This window comes from Hemibagrus wyckioides, linkage group LG17 (genome assembly GCF_019097595.1).
Source record: "Hemibagrus wyckioides isolate EC202008001 linkage group LG17, SWU_Hwy_1.0, whole genome shotgun sequence".
NCBI lineage: Eukaryota > Metazoa > Chordata > Actinopteri > Siluriformes > Bagridae > Hemibagrus > Hemibagrus wyckioides.
The window spans coordinates 4,880,346-4,906,439 of NC_080726.1; the positions used below are offsets into that span (position 1 = coordinate 4,880,346).

General features: G+C 40.9%; 1 protein-coding gene across 3 annotated transcripts; it reads left to right on the plus strand.

Annotated features, from left to right (window-relative positions):
- Nucleotides 1-785: 785 nt before the first annotated feature.
- trmt9b (tRNA methyltransferase 9B) lies at nucleotides 786-22,924 on the plus strand. Of its 3 annotated transcripts, none has more exons than XM_058414633.1 (4): nucleotides 786-934; nucleotides 13,896-14,088; nucleotides 14,637-14,810; nucleotides 21,103-22,924. In XM_058414633.1, the coding sequence occupies exons 2-4, from the start codon at nucleotides 13,935-13,937 to the stop codon at nucleotides 22,038-22,040; spliced, it is 1,266 nt and encodes a 421-aa protein (XP_058270616.1). In that variant the 5' UTR covers nucleotides 786-934; nucleotides 13,896-13,934; the 3' UTR covers nucleotides 22,041-22,924. The 3 variants fall into 3 exon arrangements, with proteins under 3 accessions (XP_058270616.1, XP_058270618.1, XP_058270617.1); XM_058414634.1 differs by lacking the exon at nucleotides 786-934 and adding an exon at nucleotides 10,770-11,932; XM_058414635.1 differs by lacking the exon at nucleotides 14,637-14,810.
- The last annotated feature ends 3,170 nt before the right edge of the window (nucleotides 22,925-26,094 follow it).

The window sequence follows — 26,094 nt, forward strand, 5'->3', positions numbered from 1 at the left end:
GAATGAATTAGTGGAGACTGCGAGTCAGGCCAAAAGTTTTGGGACATATGCATATGAATGTAACGGCTTCAACTCTTCTGGTAGGCTTTCCACAAGGTTTAGGAGTGTGTTTAAGGGAATTTTTGACCATTCCACTAGAAGCACGTTTGTGAGGTCAGGCTCTGATGGACGAGAAGGCCTGGCTCTCAGTCTCCACTCTAAATCATCCCAAAGGTTGAATTGGAGGGGTGTCCCAAAACTTTTGGCAATACAGTGTATCAATATTTATTAAATGCTTGTTTATTTATTTACTGCACAAAACCTAGATCTATAACTCAGTAAGAGTGCTAAACCTGATCCTTGTATATTTGTTGCGCTTGCCATCACGTGACTTCATCTAACCAATCACAGCAGCGATATATGACGCCGCGAGCAAGCCGTGTTCTTCGGCAGTTCCATGTTTTTAATCCGCTCGTATTCCAGCAAGCCCCGCCTTCCACGCGCTAGGATTGGTGCGTTATTGCCCCACCTACTTGTGCCCGTGTGGCCTGGTTTGCGCTCAACTGATTGGCCAGTTTGGACGTCGTTCATATCGCCGGGGCAACTGTACAAAAACAGCTGACGGTGTCCTGAAAGAAAAGCGAGGTGCTTTTTTTAAAGCAAATTATTATTATTTTTTTATTCTCACCCTGTGTTTTATTTTTCTGAGTATATATTAGTGCACTCATTCATTCATTCATTCATTCATTTATTTATTTATTTTGCCATTTTCATTGCTTGTTTTGCCATCCAATCGGAGTTGAGTGGGCGGGGCTTATAGGAATACGGATGGGGAAACATTAACGTGTCGCTTGTGGTTGCGGTTTAACAGTCACTCACTGGGATCAGAGGGAGTTTTCTCATCAGCGCTTATCTCTTTGGAATGAAGATGTGACACCATGCAGTAATGATGACTGTGAGTGTCTCCCCCTCTCTGTGTTAGTGTGTGTGTGTGTGTGTGTGTGTGTGTGTGTGTGTGTGAGCAGCATCTATTGGGACGAATGTATGTAACGTTGCTGCAACGCTTATACGATGTGTGTGACGTCATCACACGAATCCCCCAGGATGTGAACTTTCCACATCAGAGGTCCTGCTCACGATCTGTGCATTTCAGTCTGTTCGGAAATGTAGGTGTTATAACCAGAAATGCAGGCAGAGCAGTGGGGGTGGATTTGGGGGTGCCGTTTTATACCTGTAAAAGTCACTTTGCATGTCTGAAAGTTCTCCACAGTGCATTGTGTTGGCAGATAAAATGAGAGAGAGAGAGAGGTGAGAGAGAGACAGGTAAGAGAGAGGTGAGAGAGAGAGAGAGAGAGAGAGAGAGAGTGATGTGAGAGAGACAGGTAAGAACGAATGAGAGAGGGGTGAGAGAGAGAGAGAGAGAGAGACAGGTGAGAAAGAGAGAGAGACAGTGGTGAGAGACAGGTTAGAAAGAGTGAGAGAGAGTTGTGAGAGAGAGACAGGTGAGAAAGAGTGAGAGAGAGGTGAGAGACAGAGAGAGAGAGTTGTGAGAGAGAGAGAGGTGAGAGAGAGACAGGTTAGAAAGCGTGAGAGAGAGGTGAGAGACAGAGACAGTGGTGAGAGAGAGAGAGAGTGGTGAGAGAGAGGCAGGTGAGAAAGAGAGAGAGACAGACAGACAGTGGTGAGAGAGAGACAGGTTAGAGAGAGTGAGAGGTAGGAGAGAGAGATGTATGAGAGGTAGGAAAGAGAGAGAGAGAAAGGGAGAGAGAGAGAGGTGAGGGAGAGAGAGAGAGAAAGAGAGAGAGATTGGTGCAGAAGTATACATCACCTGTTCTCCTGGAGCTCTTTATATTTGCTGTTATGGAAAAATAAATAAAGTGATGGTGGTGTAATGGAGCAGGGTTACTGTTATTACCCTGAGGTTTGAGTGTTTTCCAGTGTGAAGTGTTTGTTCATCTTATTCTGCAGTGACTTGCTAAAAAATTCAACTTTTGTTGATTATTGAATGCTTTTTTTTAATAGTTACACTTCTTTGCCAACTTTTTTCCTCAGCGCCAAAATGCTCGTAGAATCCCACACTTCTTTAAGGTTCGAGTCCAAAACCCCACTGGGCAACAGAATAGCTCTAACCCCACCGTAATAGCTGTCTGTTGGCAGTAATAAGGAGGGGGATTGTTTTATGTGCAGTGTTTCTTCTTCCTCCAGTACAGGATCCTGACTCTGCTCCTGGAGAACCCTTCTGTTTTAAACCTTCTTGTGTTTTCCCTGTTCTAACACCCTCGACTCGGCTAATCGGCTAATTAACAGAAGATCTGAATTAACGTGAAAAAACGCTAGAACATTCTACACTGCACGTCCTCCAGGAGTAGAGATGGGAACCTGGTGACCTTCACCTGGTGCCGTGACCCGGATGGGAGTGAGGTTTAGGGGGGTGAGTGTAATGGAGGCCAGCGGTAGGTGCTGTGCAGGTAAACCTCACTCCCCTGATTTCAAGAAGCGAACTAGCAACTGATGCTAGAGGCTGCAGTCTTTAGCTGCCTTGTTAGAGCGCCCACCTCCCATGCTAGAGAACTGCGATCGAGACCCGTTTGGACCGTTTGCGAGTACGACCCAGAGCTTTAACCACTTGAGCAAGCACTGCACCCTGGGAAGTCCAAATTATAAAGTCGGAGCTTGGAATAATGTGGTTTTCGACCACAACAGATAAAAGGGAAAAAATGGACACCTTTTATCTTAGTACCAAGCTAGCCGGGTAACTGTGACGAGTGAACTGAAGAGTCAGTGTTATAGATTTAACAAGACATCAGAATGTTGATGGATCTGAGATAAATTCTTGTATATGCAGTAAAATGTATCTGAAGGTAAGAGGTGATGCTTTGTTTATTGCTGATGCTGGGAGCAGCCATGTTGATTTGCTGAACCTGATTCGAGTCGAGTCCAGGGGGCGTTTTCTTTGTTTTTTTTTCCCCTGTGAGTGGCTGGAAATTACAAGTTGCATCCTCTAGTCGAATGCAGCTGTGGTTATTTTTACCAGATGTTGTGTATTTCTCACAGATTTCAGCTTGGTTTTTATTTGTCATGTATTTTTAATTAGGTGGAATATCACACATAAATGCACACATGAGGAGGAGGAGGAGGAGGATGATGATGTGGGTTGAACAGAATGAAATAATCATCTCTTCTAATCTCAGTAATCCTTTCTATTTTTCTAATCTGTGACTGCGAGGCATCTGACTGTTGTCCGCTCAGTGGTGACTATGAGGCGTCAGGTGACTGGGAGATGTCCGGCTGTTGCCCGCTCATTGGTGAGGCAGGTGACTGTGTGGCATCTGATTGTTGCTTGCTCATTAGTGAGTCAAGTGACTGCTAGGCATCTGACTGTTGCTAAATATGGTCAGGTGACTGGGAGGCGTCCGGCTGTTGCCCGCTCATTGATCATCTATATTTTATTATCATCTGACTTCACCTGCCTTCGTTGTGGTTCGGAAACATCCACACTTCCTGGACTTTATACACTCAGAAAAAACCCTTTATTTTCCCCCATTCAGGATACAGCGCAGTCTGTACCATCCTGTCAGTCTGGAGAGAATTACATCCCGGAGGTAATAATGACATCACTGCATCTCCACGAATCCAAACAGAGTGTGTCGAACATGTCGGACAGGACAAAAAAACGAAGCATTTAATGAGCCCGAGGCGATGTTTGTTCTTTTCCAGAAGACGAGTCTGTGTCATTTCAGTGTAAACAGCACAATTTACACCATCAGATAAATATAGCAACCTGATTTACAGACAGAAAAGTGAGAGAGAGAATGAAATGAAATGGCTGTGGTACGCATCAGGGGTTTGGTCATGAGTTCTAATTGTGGTCAGATGTTTCAGTTGCACTGGCAGGTTTCGTGTCATGTGGATAATGTGTGTGTTATGTAGACATTGTGACATTGCTGTGCTGCAGTCGTTCACTCGAACCCACACACTGTGCACAGTTCTTATGGAGTTAAATGAATGGATGCAGTTAGTATAATAAATATGAGGAGATCTGGACTAATCTCCATGTCACACTTATTAAAAGCAGGGCAGCTACATGCACCTTCCTTTTTTCTCAAAATGTCCTGCACACTGCTGTAAAGGTCCATTCGGGAACACTGGCCGAGTGATTATTCAGGTCCATTCGGGAACACTGGCCGAGTGATTATTCAGGTCCATTCGGGAACACTGGCCGAGTGATTATTCAGGTCCATTCGGGAACACTGGCCGAGTGATTATTCAGGTCCATTCGGGAACACTGGCCGAGTGATTATTCAGGTCCATTCGGGAACACTGGCCGAGTGATTATTCAGGTCCATTCGGGAACACTGGCCGAGTGATTATTCAGGTCCATTCGGGAACACTGGCCGAGTGATTATTCAGGTCCATTTGGGAACACTGGCCGAGTGATTATTCAGGATTTATGTTCCCCGCTGTTAAGCGTGAGATTTTGCTCAGAGGAGAATCCTGTCAGAGCTTTGGTACAGTCTGTTCATGTTCCAGGATTAGAAGTTTTCAGGACAGAGGAGTTCTCTCTTAAGTGAAAAAATCTGGAGAGAGAAAAACTTTATAGCTGAGTTCTATCCATCCATCCATCCATCCATCCATCCATCCATCCATGAATCTATCTGTCTCTCTACATGTTTCTATCTCATTGCTGTGATATATGAGGAGTAAAACACTGAATGATGTTCTGCTGTAGTAAGATAAATAGCTTCACTGCTGCTGTCTCGTCTCGCACCGCTTCACCGCACTGCTTCATTCATTATTTTCTTCTAACCGCAACCCCCATGTGTTTTATTCCTAATATAATACACTGATCACAGAACAGACTCCATAATCATATCCGGTGATTCCTAATAATTCTACACCGTCGTGTTTCGGTCTTATTTTCTGACTGGGTTAAATTTCCCTGAGAGAATATCAGTGTGTGGGTTTAATGAAGTCTCTGCTCCCTCTAAGCCTCCGTCCTTCAGCCAACACCAGAGCTCTGCTTTAATACGTGGGCTTAGATAATAAGATTCTTTCTTTCTTTCTTTCTTTCTTTCTTTCTTTCTTTCTTTCTTTCTTTCTTTCTCTCTTTCTCTCTCTCTCTCTCTCTCTCTCTCTCTCTCTCTCTCTGTTTCTTTCTACATCTATCTATCTATGTTCTGCTGTAGTAAGATAAATAACTTCAGTGTAACACTGTCTGTTTCGTCTCGCACCGCTTCATCCCACTGCTTCATTCATTCTTCTATCCGTTACCCCCATGTGTTTTATTCCTAATATAATACACTGATCACAGAACAGCTGATGTTACAGTGAGGTAAAAATCCGGCTCTGTTTATGGTGAATCTAGCCGCCGGTCTCAGCGGTGATCTTCTGTGAAAATATTGCCTGTAATGAGAGAGCGCCGCACGGTCTGCCGCTGCCACCCACACGACCTGCCCCGGCTCAGAATAGCCTGCGTTTCCACATCTCTTCATGACATGCATCTGAACCCAGGTGACGGTCCTGGAGAGATTGCATCATCGCGTCTGATAGATGAGCTCATTCTGTATTATTTCTGTATTTATTTATTCTGAGGATAAGACACCAACACAGACATCATTAGGAGCTGGATGGTTTGTTTAAGATCACTTCATTCCTTGAAGAGGGACAGCATGAAGGATGAGTGCTGAAGGATTTCCAGACAACTGCTAACCCTGTCTGATCCCCGACCGCGGTGGGTGGATTTTCCTTCCAAGAAGTCAAGGTTACAGGAGCTATAACCAGCCTGCAGGGGGGTTTTATATGACTGATTATAATAAAAAATTGCTGCTTTATTTATAGGGCACTTTTCCCAAGCTCAAGGCTGGCACATAAAGATAACAGGAACACGACACGCTCATCAGTGTGCAGCCTGAAAGTGTGAAGGAGAACAGGAGGTAGAGAGATAAAACAGGGATGAGCTGCAGAGTCGCAGGGATTCAATCAGACTTCTATCTGGCTTGAGGGAATCCCAGTGTTTGTCAGTCGAAGACGGGATACTAACGATAGCGAGGGAATGCGGAGGGGTGCCAATACTTTTGAAGGGAGTAAGAATGTCGAGTTCAGATGAATTTTCTGTAGCTGAATTAAGGTATGTTCATTAACTCTACTATATAACTATAGAGTAAGTAGAGAATAATGACGTGTAGTTGTGCTGTTACAGGAAAATCATCAGCGATGGGGTGATGAGACACGGGACAGTTTATTATTACTACCCTGAATTTGACGATTTTGCTTTAACAACACTTCAGAACAGTAATTAACACCATTCTGGTTTTGGTTTATTTTGATTGATTTGTTGTACTTTTATTAGTTTATAGTCACATACACCTGGACATTCCTATCACATCCTAGTGTTCTCACTCTCTCGCTCTCTCTCTCGCTCTCTCTATCCTCTCTACCTTTTGTTCATCCCCTTCTTATCTATCTAGCTATCTATCTATCTAGCTATCTATTTAGCTATTGTCTCTCTCTCTAATCACTACTCTTCCCCTCTATTCCCTTTCTCTCTCGCTCACCCTCCATTTACCCCCCCATAGAAATAGAAATAGCCTCCCTCTCTCTCTCTCTATTCTCTCTACCTTTTGTTCATCCCCTTATCATCTATCTATCTCTCTCTCTCTCTCTCTCTCTCTACTCGCCTCTATCTTTACAGTACTTTATTGTCATGATTTTTAGCATCCAATATTGCCAAAGCATCAAGATATAAAGGAAAGGAGAATTTGAAAACAATAAATAAATACAAATAGTGTCAAATTATAGCACCAATGGAGGACAAAAGAGTAATAAATGAAGGCTGTGGACGGGCAATTACTTACATATACAAAATACATCTCTCTCTCTCTCTCTTAAGTTAATAAGATATGCGGCTTTACCTCTGACTGTTATAAATGGCCTTCCAAATCTGCTCAGTAAACCTCTCCTTACAGGAAACTTCAACAAATCAACATCATTTCAACATTCACCCACCTTTCTGAATAAAGGTTAGACCGAGCCCAATAATATAAACCTGAGTCGCAGCTGTGCCTCTGTCCTAATCATTTTCTGACCAATCAGAACCCAGTATACTATATATCATTTTTTTTAAGATATAATTTTTGTACTGAGTATATCATTTCTATTATTTTTATCCTGAACTTTAAGTTTTGAACCTGCAAATTCAGTACAACTAAGCAGACTGACCACTGAGTCTCCACAGGATCTGATCACTTAGACTAACGCACTCTAAACCTCTGATTGACTCGAATCTATAATCATCGTCTGATTTCTCACCAGCCTCTCAGCCAAGAACACTACTAAAGGTCACACTCTCCAGAAACTCCGTTGTTGTCCGTCTATCATATAAGTGTTAGGCTGCAGGCATCAAACCCCTTTACACGTCTGAAATATAGCAGCAGATTATTGATGAATTGGTGCTGGGTTTTTATACCTGTTGGTCCAGAGACTTTTCTGAAGATTGATGGTAGGTTTGTGTGATATTGATTTTTTTTTTTCCTCATGCTCATAAGTTACCATTTAAAAAAATATGAAATCAGGATAAAGGATTTATTAGAACAGAACTGATAGGCTGGCTTTCCAGGTTGATGTTGTTGTTGTTGTTGTTGTTGTTGTTGTTGTGCTTTCAGCTGATCCCAGAGCGGATCATTTGGTCCACATGTTTTGATTTGGTACGGGTTTTTATGCCAGATGCCCTTAACAGGAAAATCCAAGCGGTGTAGTCAGGAACTGCTTGCTGGCAGTGGCATGTGCAACATCTCAGCTGAATGGTGTGGACATTTAGATGATTCGGGACTAGCCACAATAACGTCATAACACTGCGTTTTTATATACATATACACTATATTGCCAAAAGTATTCGCTCACCCATCCAAATAATCAGAATCAGGTGTTCCAATCACTTCCATGGCCACAGGGGTATAAAATCAAGCACCTAGGCATGCAGACTGTTTTTACAAACATTTGTGAAAGAATGGGTCACTCTCAGGAGCTCAGTGAATTCCAGCGTGGAACTGTGATAGGATGCCACCTGTGCAACAAATCCAGTCGTGAAATTTCCTCGCTCCTAAATATTCCACAGTCAACTGTCAGCTGTATTATAAGAACGTGGAAGTGTTTGGGAACGACAGCAACTCAGCCACCAAGTGGTAGGCCACGTAAACTGACGGAGCGGGGTCAGCGGATGCTGAGGCACATAGTGCGAAGAGGTCGCCAACTTTCTGCAGAGTCAATCACTACAGACCTCCAAACTTCATGTGGCCTTCAGATTAGCTCAAGAACAGAGCGCAGAGAGCTTCATGGAATGGGTTTCCATGGCCGAGCAGCTGCATCCAAGCCATACATCACCAAGTGCAATGCAAAGCGTCGGATGCAGTGGTGTAAAGCACGCCGCCACTGGACTCTAGAGCAGTGGAGACGCGTTCTCTGGAGTGACGAATCGCGCTTCTCCATCTGGCAATCTGATGGACGAGTCTGGGTTTGGCGGTTGTCAGGAGAACGGTACTTGTCTGACTGCATTGTGCCAAGTGTAAAGTTTGGTGGAGGGGGGATTATGGTGTGGGGTTGTTTTTCAGGAGCTGGACTTGGCCCCTTAGTTCCAGTGAAAGGAACTCTGAATGCTTCAGCATACCAAGACATTTTGGACAATTCCATGCTCCCAACTTTGTGGGAACAGTTTGGAGCTGGCCCCTTCCTCTTCCAACATGACTGTGCACCAGTGCACAAAGCAAGGTCCATAAAGACATGGATGACAGAGTCTGGTGTGGATGAACTTGACTGGCCTGCACAGAGTCCTGACCTCAACCTGATAGAACACCTTTGGGATGAATTAGAGCGGAGACTGAGAGCCAGGCCTTCTCGTCCAACATCAGTGTGTGACCTCACAAATGCGCTTCTGGAGGAATGGTCAAAAATTCCCATAAACACACTCCTAAACCTTGCATGGACAGCCTTCCCAGAAGAGTTGAAGCTGTTATAGCTGCAAAGGGTGGACCGACGTCATATGGGATGTCACTTAAGTTCATATGCGAGTCAAGGCAGGTGAGCGAATACTTTTGGCAATATAGCGTATTAGAATGATTTATTTTACAAATCCGACATTTTCACCTTGAAAATGCTGCTCAGTGTTTGGACTAGAAGGAGGAGAGAGATACAATGTATTTAATCATTTTCTAATCATCATGGCTGTTAACTTTATATGATGAAGATGATGTGCTAGAGAAAACACGCTTCCAAGTCAATTTAACACAAAAAGGGGGGCGGCGCTTTCAGAAGAATTATTTTAGCTACGTGAATACAGAAAAGGCGTGAATTTTTTTTTGCAGTGACCATCTTCGGTCTCCCTGTCCTCATAACCTTGAGTCTTGTGCCTTGAGAAAATCTGAAGATAAAATCTTAAATATTTAATATAAATAGAATTGGTTCCTGTTGTTGTTGTGTCCATGTTGATGATTGAGTGTCTTTGTCACAGTGGTGTTTGATATGAAGCTCATATGAAAGTAGACACTCAGGACTTTGTAGTGTTTCATAAGTGTTTCTGTTTTTAGCCTACTGGGGTTAATATATTCATAGAAAAGATCCAAAAAATAAAAGTGGTTTATTTTTTGTTCCACACAGTTTGTATCTTTAAAGTAAATGCTGATATCAAACCCATTTCTGCTCTCTGAGATGCTCCAAGTGCTTGTTCATCTAAAAAGCAGCTCAGATTTGATCTTCAACCAGTATAATTCAGTGTAAGGTTCTCCAACAGAGGGAAAAACACACGTCTAAAACACACTGACAGCCGACAGACTCGTTTTAGATCAGACTCACAGCCTGAACATCATTCATTTCTTTACACTGATTGAAAACGTCCCATAAGTCCATTTCTGTTCCGCCGGAATAATAGATCTCCAGTGTCGTGGTAAAAAGTGTGAAATGCCACATGCTGTTTTGTTTTTCATGAAGAGTGTCAATACTTTTGGTGCTGTGTCGAACAAATCAAACGAAACATCGCCTCCGGTTGCACTTCAATTGATTTGCTCACCAGACCATGAAACTATTACCCAAATATGCATTAAAATGTGCTCAGTCTTCAAACACCTCAGGCTTCATCTCTGTTATCATTTTAATGCAAACAGTTTTCTCCTCATCTGACCTCCAAGTGTTTTGGTTTCTGGTGTGTTGTGAAGCTCAGGGCTGTTGATCTCTTCATAATTGGGAATTTTTGGAATTAGGAAATATTCCTTGGTTAAAAAAATAAGACGCATATTGTTCGAAGTGTCAAACTGGATAGAGAAATTGTAGAGCATCAATACAACATGTGGTAATTACGAAAATCCAGTTAGTTGGTGGTTTTCACACTGGGAACATTTGCTGTGGTCCGAATCCTAGTTCCCAGCACTCAAGCTGGATCTGGTTTCAGACTCACTTGATTCTATCGAACCCTGGTGCATTTACATTTAGCTTACATCATCACAAACCCACACGAAGAACACAGCCTCACCATATTTTTTGTGTTATTATTATTTCAGTGCTGTTCAGTTACGTCCAGTAAGATATCTTATCTTTCTCTTCTGTGTCCCACAACATTCCCTTGACACTTGTGCCACACGTGTGCTGTGGAAACTAGTGATGTCATGATGTCTTCAACTAAAAAACACACACACACACACACAATTGTGTTCACGTTCACTGGAACTTGCACCATCTCCTGCGGGTAGTCACGGGTTCGGTACCGCACCGCGCTTCCTGATCCGTCTAGCAGCTTTTCCTGTGAATATTCCATGGTCTGCTTCAGACCTGTCAGCTGGTGTGAAAGCTCACTACAAGATCTCTGAAGTTTGTCAAGGAGAATTGTGTAGAATTTTAGCAAGTTACTTGAATTAAGATAGTAATATGAATTACTAAAATAATTTCCAGAAACGTTTCTGTGAAATCTGGTTGTTGACGATTGAAAGAGAAGAATCCATGAAACAAATTTAAAATAAAATAAAATAAAAATTCCATTAGGAGAAATATAATTTACATTTACAGCATTTGGCAGACGCCTTCATCCAGAGCGACTTATATTTATCTCATTTTATGCAACTGAGGGTTAAAGGCAGTGCTCAGGGGCCCACAGAGTGGCAACCTGGTGGACCTCACAACCTTCCGATTTGTAGGCTAAAGTCCACTAAGCTACCATGTAATGCTGCACTATAACATGAGCAAGCACTAGCCTTTATTTGTCACATATACATTACAGCACAGTGAAATTCTTTCTTCACATATCCCATCCTTGGAGGTTGGGGTCAGAGCACAGGATCAGCCATGATACAGTGCACCTGGAGCAGAGAGGGTTAAGGGCCTTGCTTAAGGGCCCAACAGTGGCAACTTGGTGGTGCTGGGGCTTGAATCCCAAATCTTCCGGTCAACGACCCAGAGCCTTAACCACTTGAGCCACCACCAGGAAGTCTTATGATATGTACACATATACACATGCAGCACCAAAGCAGGTAGAGAGCAGGTACAGCGGGTGATACAGAGCACTAGGTGTAAGGGTTAAAGTGAACCCTTACAGAGCAGGAGGATGAGCTACTGAAGAGGCAGTGTGTGTGGGAGCGGGGTCATTAGAGAAGGCACTCTGAAGCGCTATTTCCGACGTTGTCCGAGGCGCTGAGGTAACTGATGTGCCGCTGTGAGGAGGAGTGTTTTATGAAAAAATCCTGTCTTCATCAAGCACAGAGCAATTGAGATTGAGCGACGCTGCAGAAGATCTCAGCGTGGATACGCCGTGTCTTGTTCCAAATCATTTTCTTAATGGTTGTTTAAGAGCAAAAATCTGACCAGTTCTTAAATCCAGAAATATTATGTAAGAAATAAAACATGCTGTTTTAGGAAAATATTCAGTAACTGGTCATGTGACGTGAGGTCTGGTGATTGGTGATGATCTGACCTGAAGGTAAGTTGAACTTAAAGTCCAATATTGTTTAATTTTTTTCCAATATTAATTAATTTTTTTTTTAGCAGTTTCTGCTAATTGAAGACTGTCATATTTCTATCAGTTTATATTTACTGGCGTTGACGTGAGACATTTATTCATCACTTACGTTTAAGCAGTTTAAACAGTCATTCCTGCTAGCTTTCTGTTTTTTTGCCTTCTAGTTAAGTTAATAAGACTTTAGCAAACTAGTACAAGTCGCAGTTAAACCACCTTTCCAGTCACACCATCTTTCCAGACAAACGTTGAGAACTTTACAGTTAAAAGATGAGTCTAGTCTCATGAGTCAGATTGGCAGCTGTTGCTAGAGTTTGTTGTTTTTGCGGGTTTGGCCAAGAAGTTTATAATTTGATGCTGTGACTGTGTGGTATTTCTGTCGCAGCATTCAAAGTCTGTTGTTGTTTTCCAGTCAGAATCAGTATACAGATGTGTACGCATGTACATGGGGTTTCAACTGAGGGCATGAAGCCTTTATTATCGCCACATATACATTACAAGTCTTTTCTTTACATATCACAGCTGAGTAAGTTGGGGTCAGAGTGCAGGGGCAGCTATGATACAGCATCCCTGGAGCAGAGAGGGTTAAGGGCCTTGCTCAGTTACCCAACAGTGGAGCTTGGTGGTGCTGGGGCTTGAACCCTGATCCTCTGATCCTCAACCCAGGGCCTTAGCCACTTGAGCCTGTATAGATTGGATTGCAACCAACATTGTGTATAAACTTATCATCAAAAAATTGATTACTAAATCTTCATTCTTTTAGACTGGTCACTCTCCTGGAATTTAAGTCCATAATAATGAGAATTATTGGTGAATTTTTCCTGCGTTTCAGAATTCCCTCCCCTTTTTTGCACAAAGTGGGCGGGGCTAATCCTGAGTTCTCATAAAGCTGTTGTTACTCTACGTGATTTTCAGCAGACGTTTTTTTTAAGATTATTACTTACTGTTACATCTTATACGAGATGATCACAGTCAGAGTTCTGTAACCTGTTCTCCATGTCTGATTGATATAGATGAAGATAGCGGCTACGCTTTGCAGTACTGGGTGCACAGCGACGCAGGCTCTCCAAATGGAACGCATAAAAGTTTCAGTTTGTCATAATAGTAAATAAACCAGATGAATAGAGCGTTAGCGTGCTGATTAGCTAGCTACACACCTCATTCGTTTTGTAATTCATTTATTTTCATGTTGTGTCACCTTTGGTCCTGATGAGACGACATAAAGGTGTTCGGTCTGCTGTTAATGCGGTTTTTTTTAGCTATAGCCTCTATGATTAGTCTCTACTTAATCATACGTCGTCTTCTTATTGTTTTTGTTTAGCTGATTTTATGCAGAATTTGCATTTAAAGACCACCAATCTCAACCAAAGATTATCCTTTTACACTGCACACTTGTGCCTCTGACAGCAAAACTAGGCCAAATATCACACACTGCAAAGCAGACTCAAGCTTCAGCTTCATCAAAAGCAAGGCTTCGTCTTGTCCATCCTACACAGTTCCTATCAAAACTTTGCAAACTGGTTAACTAAAGCTAACATTACCAGCTACAGCTAACCTAGCACTTGCTAACTCTAAATAAATAGCATTGTAGATCTGTTTGAGGAAGCATAGCAAGCTGTGAGTCTCGGATAGAGAGAGAGAGAGACATCAATCAAGCATGCTCATTAGAATATTAGGCCATGCCCACCTGGACAGGTGTTAAATGGGTTAGATCAGTTTATCTTATTTACTGTTTTTACAGCTCCCCTATGTCTCCCCTGGCACTTTAAGATTTTGTCGTGCTGAATTTTCAGGGAAATTGATGTTGCTGGGAAAAGGCTGTTTGTCAAGAAGGCATCCTGTCGCACTTCTCACAGGGATAGATAAGGAACTGTTTCTCTCTCTCTCTCTCGCTCTCTCTCTCTCGCTATCTCACTCTCCTTCTCAGAGCGCCGAGGATGTTGTGCATGGCTAATTTGTGAGCAGCATGGACGAGGCTGCCAGCCAGCTGGAGAGAGACCATGTTCACAGCGTGTACGAGAGGATTGCGCCGTTCTTTAATGACAGTCGCTACAAGGCTTGGCCAAGAGTCAAGCAGTTCCTGTTGGAGCAGGAGCCAGGCAGCATCGTCGCTGATGTGGGTAAGGACATCGTCTTATTGTCTTATTGCGGGAAAAGATGAGCATTCTAGCTTTTCTGGCTTTGATATGTCCTTGCTGTGACCTTCTGTGCATCTGGATTCTTTGCGCAAGTTAAGTGGTGAAGTGGTTTTTTTCTTTCCCCATTAAAAAATGATGACCTTTATTTTTAAGATGATGAGCCTTTTCAGATCATGAGCTCATTTGGAGGAGATCATGTCTAAAGCTAAAACCTTTTAACAGTGTTGTCGCGTTCAGTTTGAAAAACATCCCGCTGTTAACATAATGAGCTCGAGATTCTCGGCCGCTTTGACATTTTTGGAAATGAGATGCAATTTGTCAGCTCATAAAAACTAACGAGCACAACTACGTTATAAACAGAACCATCAGAATGTGACCTGCCTGACTAAATACAGAAGGAGTAAGGAGTAAAACAGTGTTTCTATAAAGCTGCATCGCTTTCTTTGGTTTCTTTTGATTCGTCGTCCTTTCATAGCCGTCGTCTCACTTTCTTCAGCACTAAATAATTTGCACGTTTTCCACCGTGACAGGATGTGGCAATGGGAAATATCTGCACATCAACGAAAGCATCTTTAAGATGGGCTGTGATGTGTGCCGGCCCTTGGTGGATTCGGCCTGGAGTCAAGGTCATGAGGTTCAGCTGTGTGACGGCCTGCGTTTACCCTACAGAGACGGCTGCTTCGATGCAGTGCTGTCCATCGCAGGTAATCCACACCAGAGAGCTATTCCTGATAGACTCACTAGGGCTTGGTATGGCAATAGAAACAAAAGAACTGGGGTTTAGGATGGAGGTGGACTTGGGGTTTTCAAGCTAGCAGGGGGGGTGACTGTGGGAATGAATTAGGGACTGTGGTTTGAGATTTTCTTTTCAGAGCAGGGTTTAGGATAGGAGGGTCTGATTGGAATTTGTGTTTTTATTAATAGGGTTTGTAATTTCAGGGTTTTTGGGGTTTCAGAGTTATGTTTGGGATTGGGGTTTTAGAGTGGTGTTTGGATTGGGGTTTCAGAGTTATGTTTGGGATTGGGGTTTCAGAGTGGTGTTTGGATTGGGGTTTCAGAGTTGTGTTTGGGATTGGGGTTTCAGAGTTGTGTTTGGGATTGGGGCTTTTAAAGTGGTGTTTGGAATTGGGGTTTTAAAGTGGTGTTGGGGAATGGGGTTTCAGAGTGGTGTTGGGAATTGGCGTTTTTAGAGTTGTGTTGGGATTGGGGTTTCAATGTGGTGTTTCGGATTGGGTTTTCAGAGTGATGTTGGGATTGGGGTTTCAGAGTGATGTTGGGATTGGGGTTTCAGAGTGATGTTGGGATTGGGGTTTCAGAGTGATGTTGGGATTGGGGTTTCAGAGTGATGTTGGGATTGGGGTTTCAGAGTGGTGTTGGGATTGGGGTTTCAGAGTTATGTTTGGGATTGGGGTTTCAGAGTGGTGTTTGGATTGGGGTTTCAGAGTTGTGTTTGGGATTGGGGTTTCAGAGTTGTGTTTGGGATTGGGGCTTTTAAAGTGGTGTTTGGAATTGGGGTTTTAAAGTGGTGTTGGGGAATGGGGTTTCAGAGTGGTGTTGGGAATTGGCGTTTTTAGAGTTGTGTTGGGATTGGGGTTTCAATGTGGTGTTTCGGATTGGGTTTTCAGAGTGATGTTGGGATTGGGGTTTCAGAGTGATGTTGGGATTGGGGTTTCAGAGTGGTGTTGGGATTGGGGTTTCAGAGTGGTGTTGGGATTGGGGTTTCAGAGTGGTGTTGGGATTGGGGTTTCAGAGTGGTGTTGGGATTGGGGTTTCAGAGTGATGTTGGGATTGGGGTTTCAGAGTGATGTTGGGATTGGGGTTTCAGAGTGATGTTGGGATTGGGGTTTCAGAGTGGTGTTGGGATTGGGGTTTCAGAGTGGTGTTGGGATTGGGGTTTCAGAGTGGTGTTGGGATTGGGGTTTCAGAGTGGTGTTGGGATTGGGGTTTCAATGTGGTGTTTCGGATTGGGGTTTCAGAGTGATGTTGGGATTGGGGTTTCAATGTGGTGTTTCGGATTGGGGTTTCAGAGTGATGTTGGGATTGGGGTTTCAGAGTGATGTTGGGATTGGGGTTTCAGAGTGGTGTTGGGATTGCGGTTTCAGAGTGGTGTTGGGATTGCGGTTTCAGAGTGGTGTTGGGATTGGGGTTTCAGAGTGGTGTTGGGATTGCGGTTTCAGAGTGGTGTTGGGATTGGGGTTTCAGAGTGGTGTTGGGATTGGGGTTTCAGAGTGGTGTTGGGATTGCGGTTTCAGAGTGGTGTTGGGATTGGGGTTTCAGAGTGGTGTTTTCCGAGTAGGATTTGGGATTGTTATCTGGGTGTTGAGAATGGCGTTTGGAGTTTGTGTGTAGTGCATTTTGGGGTTTTCAGAATGGGGTGTTGGTCCACTGAGTGTTGGGGTTTCAGAAAGAGGTTTGGAGATTTGAACTGGGGACAGATTGTGGTTTGTGTTGGATTGAGTGTGTGAGTGTATTATATCATCATACCAACATTCTCTATTGCATGTAGTCATTTAAACAAGGTTTTTTTATTGATGTTTGGGGTTCAAACTTGCTTCGGTTTGGGATTTTGTACTAGGTTTGAGGTTGTGTGTGTGTGTGTGTGTGTGTGTGTTGGGGGTTGGATTTAAATTTCAGTCTTAGAGGTAGATTCAGGTCATTTAAAAAGGAGGGTAGGATAAAGGTTGCAGAGTGGATGTGGGATTTGTGTTTGAGTCTGAGTCATGATGTTTCAGGACTTGAGACAGATAGGTGTTTTGTCCTTTGTCTGTATTTGAAGAACCACAATGACATCATACTGTCTTTGTATGTGGTGTCTGGCTTTTTGTGGGTAAGGGTTCAGAAATGGAGTTTGTGGTTTAAGCTTGTGGTTTTGGACTGGGCTTTGTGGTTTTGGACTGTATTATATAAAGAATTTTGGCTTTGGGTTTGCGTTTGGTGTTTTGTACTGGAATGTGTGGATAGAGGTGGTTTGGGACTGGGGTTTCAGATGGTCGCATTCAGGTTGCAGATTTGGGAGTAGCATCGTGGTTACAGATTTGGGGTTGGGGTTTTTTGATAAGGGACTAGGACTTTGGACTGGGGTTTGTGGTTGGGCTTTCAGATAAAATTAGTGTGGGTCCAATTTTATAATGAACACTCATTGTCTACTTTATAAGGAACATCTGTGCTCTGCACATTTATGCAGTTATCTAATCAGCCAATCAGATGATAGCAGCACAGTGCAAAAAATAATACAGGTACAGGTCAAGAGCTTCAGTTAATATTTACTTTAAACAACAGACCTGTGTCTTTAACTCTGGCATGGTTGTCATTACTAGAAGGGTTGGTTCTGAATATTTAAGTATCAGAGTATCAGAGTTTACACAGAATGGTGCATAAAACTCTGTTCTGCTGGTGGAAATACCATGATAAGAAAACAGACTGGGTCAAAATGCCAGGAAGGATGTAGTAACTCTTAAATAATCACTCTTTAGAACCGTGGTAAAATGAAAAGCATCCCAAGCATTACTTTACTATGTATCAAGTCTCAGGTCAGGTCTAGGATTAGTTTGCATTCTAAGCATCACAAAATAAACCCTACATCTTTTGGATCTTCTCGCGTGCGTGATCCGAGGATAAAACAACACACGTTAATGGATAAGAGTTGAACCGCAGTTATTCTAACATTTTCATTTCCGCTGTTTATTATGCTCAGACCATTACCTCGAGCGTTTTCTCCGTTCCTCACATTAATAAAGTGAAAACAAACAGCAAACATTTCCATGCCTTTAATAAACCTGACTCACTGAGTGCGTAGGTACTTAATAACTTTAAGGCACCAGAACAAAACAGGAAACAGTGACTCACACACACTTATGAACACTGCTGTGCTATTTCAGTCTCAAGACTTTGTTAAAATATGGATGAGTGGGATTTTGTTTGGTTTTAATATAAAGCTGTAAGAAAAGGTAAGGACCTGAAGACCTTAACTGTTATAACTTTTCACACAGCTCGAGTCAAGTGAATTGTTGGTCATTTTCACATCATCCAGAGGCAAGATTCAAGGTCAGCAGTCATTCAGTTTAATAGTTGACCGGGGCAGCATGGTGGCTTAGTGGTTAGCACTGTTACCTCACAGCACGAAGGTCCTGGGAATCCCGGGCTCCCACAGTCCAAAACATGTACATTAGATTGATTGGTAATTCTAAATTGCCCATAGGAGTGAGTGTGAGTGTGTGTGTGGTTGTCTGTCTATATGTGTGGCCCTGTGATGGACTGGTGACCTGTCCAGGGTGTACCCCTGCCTTTCGCCTAATGTGTGCTGGGATAGGCTCCAGCAGATCCCCATGACCCTAATAAGGAATAAAGCGGGTATAGAAGATGGATGGATGCAAATGGCTTAATTCACTTAAACATTTCCTCAGATTTAGCTTGCTTTTTTCCTCTTAGAGCATTCTTTTTCAGTTTTTTTTTTTATTCTTCATGAACACATTTATCATTACATAATTATCTTCATTTATGTCTCAGTAATGAGCTAACTCACTGCTTTAATCAGCTAGCAGAAGATTTACAAATGAAAATATGCTTGTATTATGCACCATACTCTCTTAATTTGGTTCGTTCTTTTTGCTGGGAACATTTGCTCACATCATTTGAGCACTTTTATTTTTTATAGTTGCAATTTTAGCAAAAACTGAAGCTTTAAGTAAAACGTGTCAGCTTTTACACAGCTGTTCACTTTAATAAAACTACACGAGTTGCAGTTTTACCCTACTCAGCTCTCCCACCATCTGCTCGCCTTCCCTGTTATTAATTGTAATATGAATGCCCCAGCGCATGCCATATAGCTTTATTAAAGCAGGATGGAGTGTGCAAAACAAGCTCTGTTACTTGGATACGGAAGCTTTTCCGTGTGTGGGTCACCTGGCAACCCTCGGTCATCCTGAGGGAGTCTGTTACCGCGGCCGTTCACGTGTGCAGAGGGTCACGTTGCTAACTGAATGCTGGTGTGCATTAAAGTTCTTTCCTGCTCTGTCTATTTGTCAGAGACGGCATTTAAATAGTTTACAGAGATTGTACAATTCTAATACATCTTTTGGTATTAAGCACATAATATTGAAATATTTGCTGAATTGTTGAAAAGAGAGTAAATTTATGTCATTTACATGACATCATAGTGAGGGATTTAATTGTAATTAATGGCTCGGCTTTGAATGTGCAAAGAGAAGACTGTAAAGTGTGTGTGTGTTCGGTGCAAAAATCTTTAGCAAGAAATTGTGTTCTAAAATAAATAAATCAAAACCATGACCATACTGAGCAGTAAACAGTAAACCAACCAGTAAAAATATATTTATAAAATAAATGTAAAATAAAAATAAATAAAATAGAGTGATTGCAAAAAAATCTATATTTATAAAATAAATATAAAAATAAATGAAAGAGTGATTGCAAAAAAATCTATATTGATAAAATAAATATAAAATAAAAATAAATGAAATGGGGATCGTAAAAAATCAATATTTATAAAATAAATATAAAATAAAAATAAATGAAATGGTGATCGTAAAAAATCTATATTTATAAAATAAATATAAAATAAAAATAAATGAAATAGTGATTGCAAAAAAATCTATATTTATAAAATAAATATAAAAATAAATGAAAGAGTGATTGCAAAAAAATCTATATTGATAAAATAAATATAAAATAAAAATAAATGAAATGGGGAACGTAAAAAATCAATTTATAAAATAAATATAAAATAAAAATAAATGAAATGGTGATTGTAAAAAATCTATATTTATAAAATAATTATAAAATAAAAATAAATGAAATAGTGATTGCAAAAAAATCTATATTTATAAAATAAATATAAAAATAAATGAAAGAGTGATTGCAAAAAAATCTATATTGATAAAATAAATATAAAATAAAAATAAATGAAATGGGGATCGTAAAAAATCAATTTATAAAATAAATATAAAATAAAAATAAATGAAATGGTGATCGTAAAAAATCTATATTTATAAAATAATTATAAAATAAAAATAAATGAAAGTGATTGCAAAAAAATCTATATTTATAAAATAAATATAAAATAAAAATAAATGAAATGGTGATCGTAAAAAAATCTATATTTATAAAATAAATAAAATAAAAATAAATGAAATAGTGATTGCAAAAAAATCTATATTTATAAAATAAATATAAAATAAAAATTAATAACATAGTGATTGCAAAATAAATAAATAAATTAAATTAAATTTTAAGCAGAGTATTTGAGACATACCCCACCCCCGACTAGTTCTGGTGCAACCGGGGTTTTTTTATCCAGAGTCACATAATTAGTTTAATAGAGTCAACTTGTGTGCAATTAAAGTGTCATGTGATCTTAATATAAACACAACTGTTTCAGGAAGGTCCAAGCTTCTAGAGTAAATACCCAAACGGAGTGATGAAGAACAAGAAGTGATCAAAACAAACCAATGTTGGCACGAGGATAAATCAGGGTTTGGTTATAAAAAAATAAATAACCCCAAACCTCCTGAAGAGCACAGTTTAATCAGTTCTTCGAAAAAATGGAAATAATTTGTCTCATCTCGGTCTAGAGCAGGCCGTCCACCAAAAGTCAGTGATTGAGTAAAGAGGGAATTAGTCTGGAAAGCAATCATGAGGTCGAGGATAACTCTGTTGAAGCGATGTTTCCAGCACCATGCTTTATTGTAGGGCTGATGGGGTTCTTAGGGTGTAATGTGTATGTGATGAATAGAGTCTGTTTAAAGTCTGTTTAAAAATGATGAATCTTCATCTACTACAGCTATGATTGTACTGTGAAGAGTTTTTCCCATCTGAGCTGTGAATGTTCTCCAGCTCTTTCACAGATGCCCTTGCGTTCGTTGTTATTACTCAGAGTAATTCCCTCCATCCTCGGTACAGCGTTATGAAAGTATTCTGCAAACTGGAAAATGTTTTTCCCCCAAATACATTCTCATCACTGAAGCTCTTTTTCCTTTCCAGTCATCCACCACATGTCCACCAAGGAGCGTCGCATCCGGGCACTAAAAGAAATGGCGCGCACTTTACGAGTTGGAGGCCGAGTCATGATCTACGTTTGGGCCATGGAGCAGAAAAGACGCAAGTTCGAGAAGCAGGACATCTTCGTACCCTGGAACCCCAACCCTCCATTATCCTGTGCTTCGAGAGGACGTCTCAGACCCAGGCAGCGTGGCAGCGGAACCCAGAGCGTTAGCGATGCCCCGGAGTCTGACGACATGCACAGGAACACAAAAAGCACATCGTCAATGGTGGATGAAGAAGATCCAGGAAGCCCGGCACAGCAGAGGAAGCAGAAGCTCTGGTTTTTCTCCAGGTCTCTGGACTCGGTGCTGGATTTAAGCAGCCTGAGCGTGTCTGGCTCTTCCTCTAGAGAGCTCAGCGTCTTCTGCAGCCCCACTGATGAACCCGAGGCCAGGACCCAAGCCAGAAGCACAAGAGGACGAGCCCTGATCAGACAAGTGTCCAGCTTTTTCACCAACCCGTCCTCCAGGAACAGTCTAGAAGAGGACGTGTTCGTCTCCGAGCCGCACGAGCAGATGCAGAAAGCCGAGTGCAGCAGCGGGAACGGGACGGTTTCGGTCACGCTGGTGCAAGACTGCTCATCGGTGCCGTTACCCGATCTGGTGTCTCGACAGAGGGAGCGCTCGGGGAGCGAACTTCTGGGAGAGGACGACGTGGCAGATATCGGACAGGAAAACGCCATGTCCCTGACGCAGCAGGAGGAGTGGAGTAAAGACAAGCTGAACGAGTCGTGTCTGCGCTATTACCACGTCTTCAGAGAGGGAGAACTGACGCAGCTGATCGAGGAACATGTTGAGGAACTCCATATCCTGCAGACCTACTTGGATCATGCCAACTGGTGTGTGGTGGCCGAGAAGGTCCATGTGTGGAGGGTTTGAGTTTGTTTATTTATTATATTTAAGTGCTCTCTTTTTAAATGTTTTTTAAGGTTTTTGATTCGTTTTGAGAAACACTTTGAGGTTCCGTTTCTTTACAGTCTCCCAAAAGCATGGTGAAGATGAGATCATCTTATCTGGAGAGAAAGAAAGAGAGAGAGTGTTCGATGTGACGCTCGCTTAACCGTTTAACATGATCTCGGTGCTGTGATGCTTTCAGGAGCAGTATTTACAAGCTCAACATTTTGGCTTTTTCTGGTCTACTTTTTTATTTTTTGTTTTAGCTTTAATTTGTACGTCTCTAATTTTTCCACTAAGGCAATGGAAAACGTTTCGAAGTTTACTGATATCCCATATGGCACTGATTTTCATGGCAAATACAATACTGTTAGCTGTCTTAAGCAATTCCTGCCTGAAACGGACGTCATTGCACATCGTCGTACTGAACCAAACAATGTGAGCACATAACTAGCATTTAAATAGTGAATGCTCCCTTCTCAGGAGTTTTTTCTCTGGTGTGACGGTGGAGTATCATGGTTTAATGTTGAACTGTTTACCTAAGATGATCTGTCATATTGCTGCTTGGTGGAGCTCGGTAGATTGCACACAAAAAAATATAATCCTCCCTTCCTGAAAAATTTCTAAATAATTCCATTTGAACATTTTAACTGCTGGTGTTGGAGATTTTAACGCTGATGTGCGTGTGCGTGTGTGTGTGTGTGTGTGTGTGTGTGTCATGCCACGGGTTGATTTATTTTTTTCTTTGTAAACTTGAACATGTTTTTTTTTATTATTTATTAAACTGTGTGTTCTTACTGTATATTTAATAAAAAATGTGTAATTGAAACGTGAAAGTGAATAAATATTCTATATTTTATTCTCATCTATTTCGGATTTTCTGTCATTATTTCACGTCCCTCTTAGGACCGCTGTTGATAAATTACGTAATGTTATTTTTTTAAGATCTGCTTTAATGAGATCATTATGTAAATCAGACATTTTTACAAGATTTTAAGTGAATCTGATTGGTTAAAAGGTTGTTAATTAAATTTAAAGTTATTGTTTCTATAGTAACAGCTGCCATAAGCTGAGACTAATCATTCTAAGCAGATTAAAAAGCAAAAGAGGAAAAAGTCTGTAAGCATTTTCCACCATGTGAAAGTCTCAAGCCGGCGTTTTATTCCGATTTAATTCATTTAAGTCTTATAATTTATAATTTTATAATTCATCTTAATTAGTTCTGTGAGGTTGAATCAGACAGAAAGTATAAATGTGCGGCAGAAATGAGAATTCATTTACATCCTATTCTAGAGGAAAATAAAGTACTGAATGAAAAATGATTCCCTTTTTTTGACACATAATTGCAGTAAACAATACTAAACAATACTACTACTAATAATAATAATCCTTTCTTTAATAATAATCCGTTTCTTACATTCACTAAATTCAATTAGCAAAAATGTGCTCTTTTGTTAAAATATTTTTCTTTTTCAATTGTAATTTTATAATAATAATAATAATAATAATAATAATAATAATAATAATAATAATAATAATAATTCCTATACTAGTTTCTTACTTTGACTAAACTGTTTATATTTTAGTCACAGAATCATTTCAATTTTTTAAAGCACATTAAACACTTAAAAAAAAAAATTATTCATTGCTACTTTTTTTATTTATTTTTAAAGAAATTATGGTTCAATTGGCAATAATTTATTTATTTTTGAATTTTCAATTGCAGCTGTAATTTTATAATAACAACAACAATAATAATAATAATAGTAATACTATACTATATCATATTATATTAGTTTCTTACATTGGCTAAATTGTTTATTTTTATATAATTGTTTAAAATTAATTGATTGCTACTTTTTAATTTTTTAAACAAACAATTAGGGTTCAATTAGCATAAATTTGCTTTTTTCAATTTTCAATTGCAGCTGTAATTTATTATTATTATTATTATTATTATTATTATTATTATTATTATTATTATTAATAATAATAATAATAATAATAATAATAATAATAATAATATAAAGAATAATAATAAGAAGAATAATTAGTTGTTTATAAGTGCAATATATTAAAAAAAGATGCACTGAGTAGAAAAAAATACACTATATTGCCAAAAGTATTCACTCACCTGCCTTGACTCGCATATGAGCTTAAGTGACATCCCATTCCTAATCCATAGGGTTCAATATGACGTCGGTCCACCCTTTGCAGCTATAACAGCTTCAACTCTTCTGGAAAGGCTGTCCACAAGGTTTAGGAGTGTGTTTATGGGAATTTTTGACCATTCTTCCAGAAGCGCATTTGTGAGGTCACACACTGATGTTGGACGAGAAGGCCTGGCTCTCAGTCTCCGCTCTAATTCATCCCAAAGGTGTTCTGTGGGGTTGAGGTCAGGACTCTGTGCAGGCCAGTCAAGTTCATCCACACCAGACTCTGTCATCCACGTCTTTATGGACCTTGCTTTGTGCACTGGTGCACAGTCATGTTGGAAGAGGAAGGGGCCAGCTCCAAACTGTTCCCACAAAGTTGGGAGCATGGAATTGTCCAAAATGTCTTGGTATGCTGAAGCATTCAGAGTTCCTTTCACTGGAACTAAGGGGCCAAGCCCAGCTCCTGAAAAACAACCCCACACCATAATCCCCCCTCCACCAAACTTTACACTTGGCACAATGCAGTCAGACAAGTACCGTTCTCCTGACAACCGCCAAACCCAGACTCGTCCATCAGATTGCCAGATGGAGAAGCGCGATTCGTCACTCCAGAGAACGCGTCTCCACTGCTCTAGAGTCCAGTGGCGGCGTGCTTTACACCACTGCATCCGACGCTTTGCATTGCACTTGGTGATGTACGGCTTGTTTACGTGGCCTACCACTTGGTGGCTGAGTTGCTGTCGTTCCCAAACACTTCCACGTTCTTATAATACAGCTGACAGTTGACTGTGGAATATTTAGGAGCGAGGAAATTTCACGACTGGATTTGTTGCACAGGTGGCATCCTATCACAGTTCCACGCTGGAATTCACTGAGCTCCTGAGAGCGACCCATTCTTTCACAAATGTTTGTAAAAACAGTCTGCATGCCTAGGTGCTTGATTTTATACACCTGTGGCCATGGAAGTGATTGGAACACCTGATTCTGATTATTTGGATGGGTGAGCGAATACTTTTGGCAATATAGTGTAAGTCAAAGGAAAAGGTTTTGTGCTACGTTTAGTCAAAAAGAAGAATCACTCATTAAACTATGAAAACAGCTTGAGTGTATTTGCCTAAAGGACAGTCCTCCTCTTGCCTTGTCTGTAATCATATCACAAGTACAGCTGCACAGACACGCCTACCTGGATGGATTGTACCACTTAGAAACTATGGAGATGGATTTGTCCTGCAATTAATATGAAGGGTTTTGCTCTCAAGTCTCCATCAGTGAACTTCAACAAAGCCTCCAGTGACCATATAGTAGGCCTACTCACATTATAGAGAAGAAATGATTTATATCACACTCTCATGAGGATGGATCCTTTTTAAGGTTTCTTCCTCGTATCATCTCAGGGAGTTTTTCCCTCACCACCATCACCTCTGGCTTCATCACTTATACATTTAAATGCTTATATCCTGAATTTCTAGATTTCTGTTGTGGTTCTTCCAGGTGCTCCCTGTTTGGGGTCGGCACAGCGGCTCATTTGGTCCACATGGTTCAATTTGGCACAGGTTTTACACCGGATGCCCTCCCATTTTTAACTCTTCAGTGGCTGGGTTAGCGCCCTGCCTGCGAATTGAACCCGGACTGCGACAGTGAGAGCACGGGATCCTGCTGCTGGACCACCAGGAGGTTCTGAATTTATATATTTCTGTAAAGCTGTTCAAAGCACAAGTCATATGTATTAGCTGGTCTTGAGCAAATTATTTCTCAGAATCCACAGATTTTAGAAAATGGACGCTTTTTTCCACTTTATTTATTTACAAAAAAAATTTAAACTTCATATCTGACAATAAGAACAGATTTCTTTTTCATGTCTCCTGCAGCAATTTTCATAAACT

Bases quoted from the DNA above. Each gene is read 5' to 3' on its own strand.
- trmt9b (XM_058414633.1), top strand. From the start codon at position 13,935: ATGGACGAGGCTGCCAGCCAGCTGGAGAGAGACCATGTTCACAGCGTG. The intron at 14,089-14,636 runs GTAAGGACATCG...CCACCGTGACAG, and splicing joins CAGCATCGTCGCTGATGTGG to GATGTGGCAATGGGAAATAT. The intron at 14,811-21,102 runs GTAATCCACACC...TTTCCTTTCCAG, and splicing joins TGCAGTGCTGTCCATCGCAG to TCATCCACCACATGTCCACC.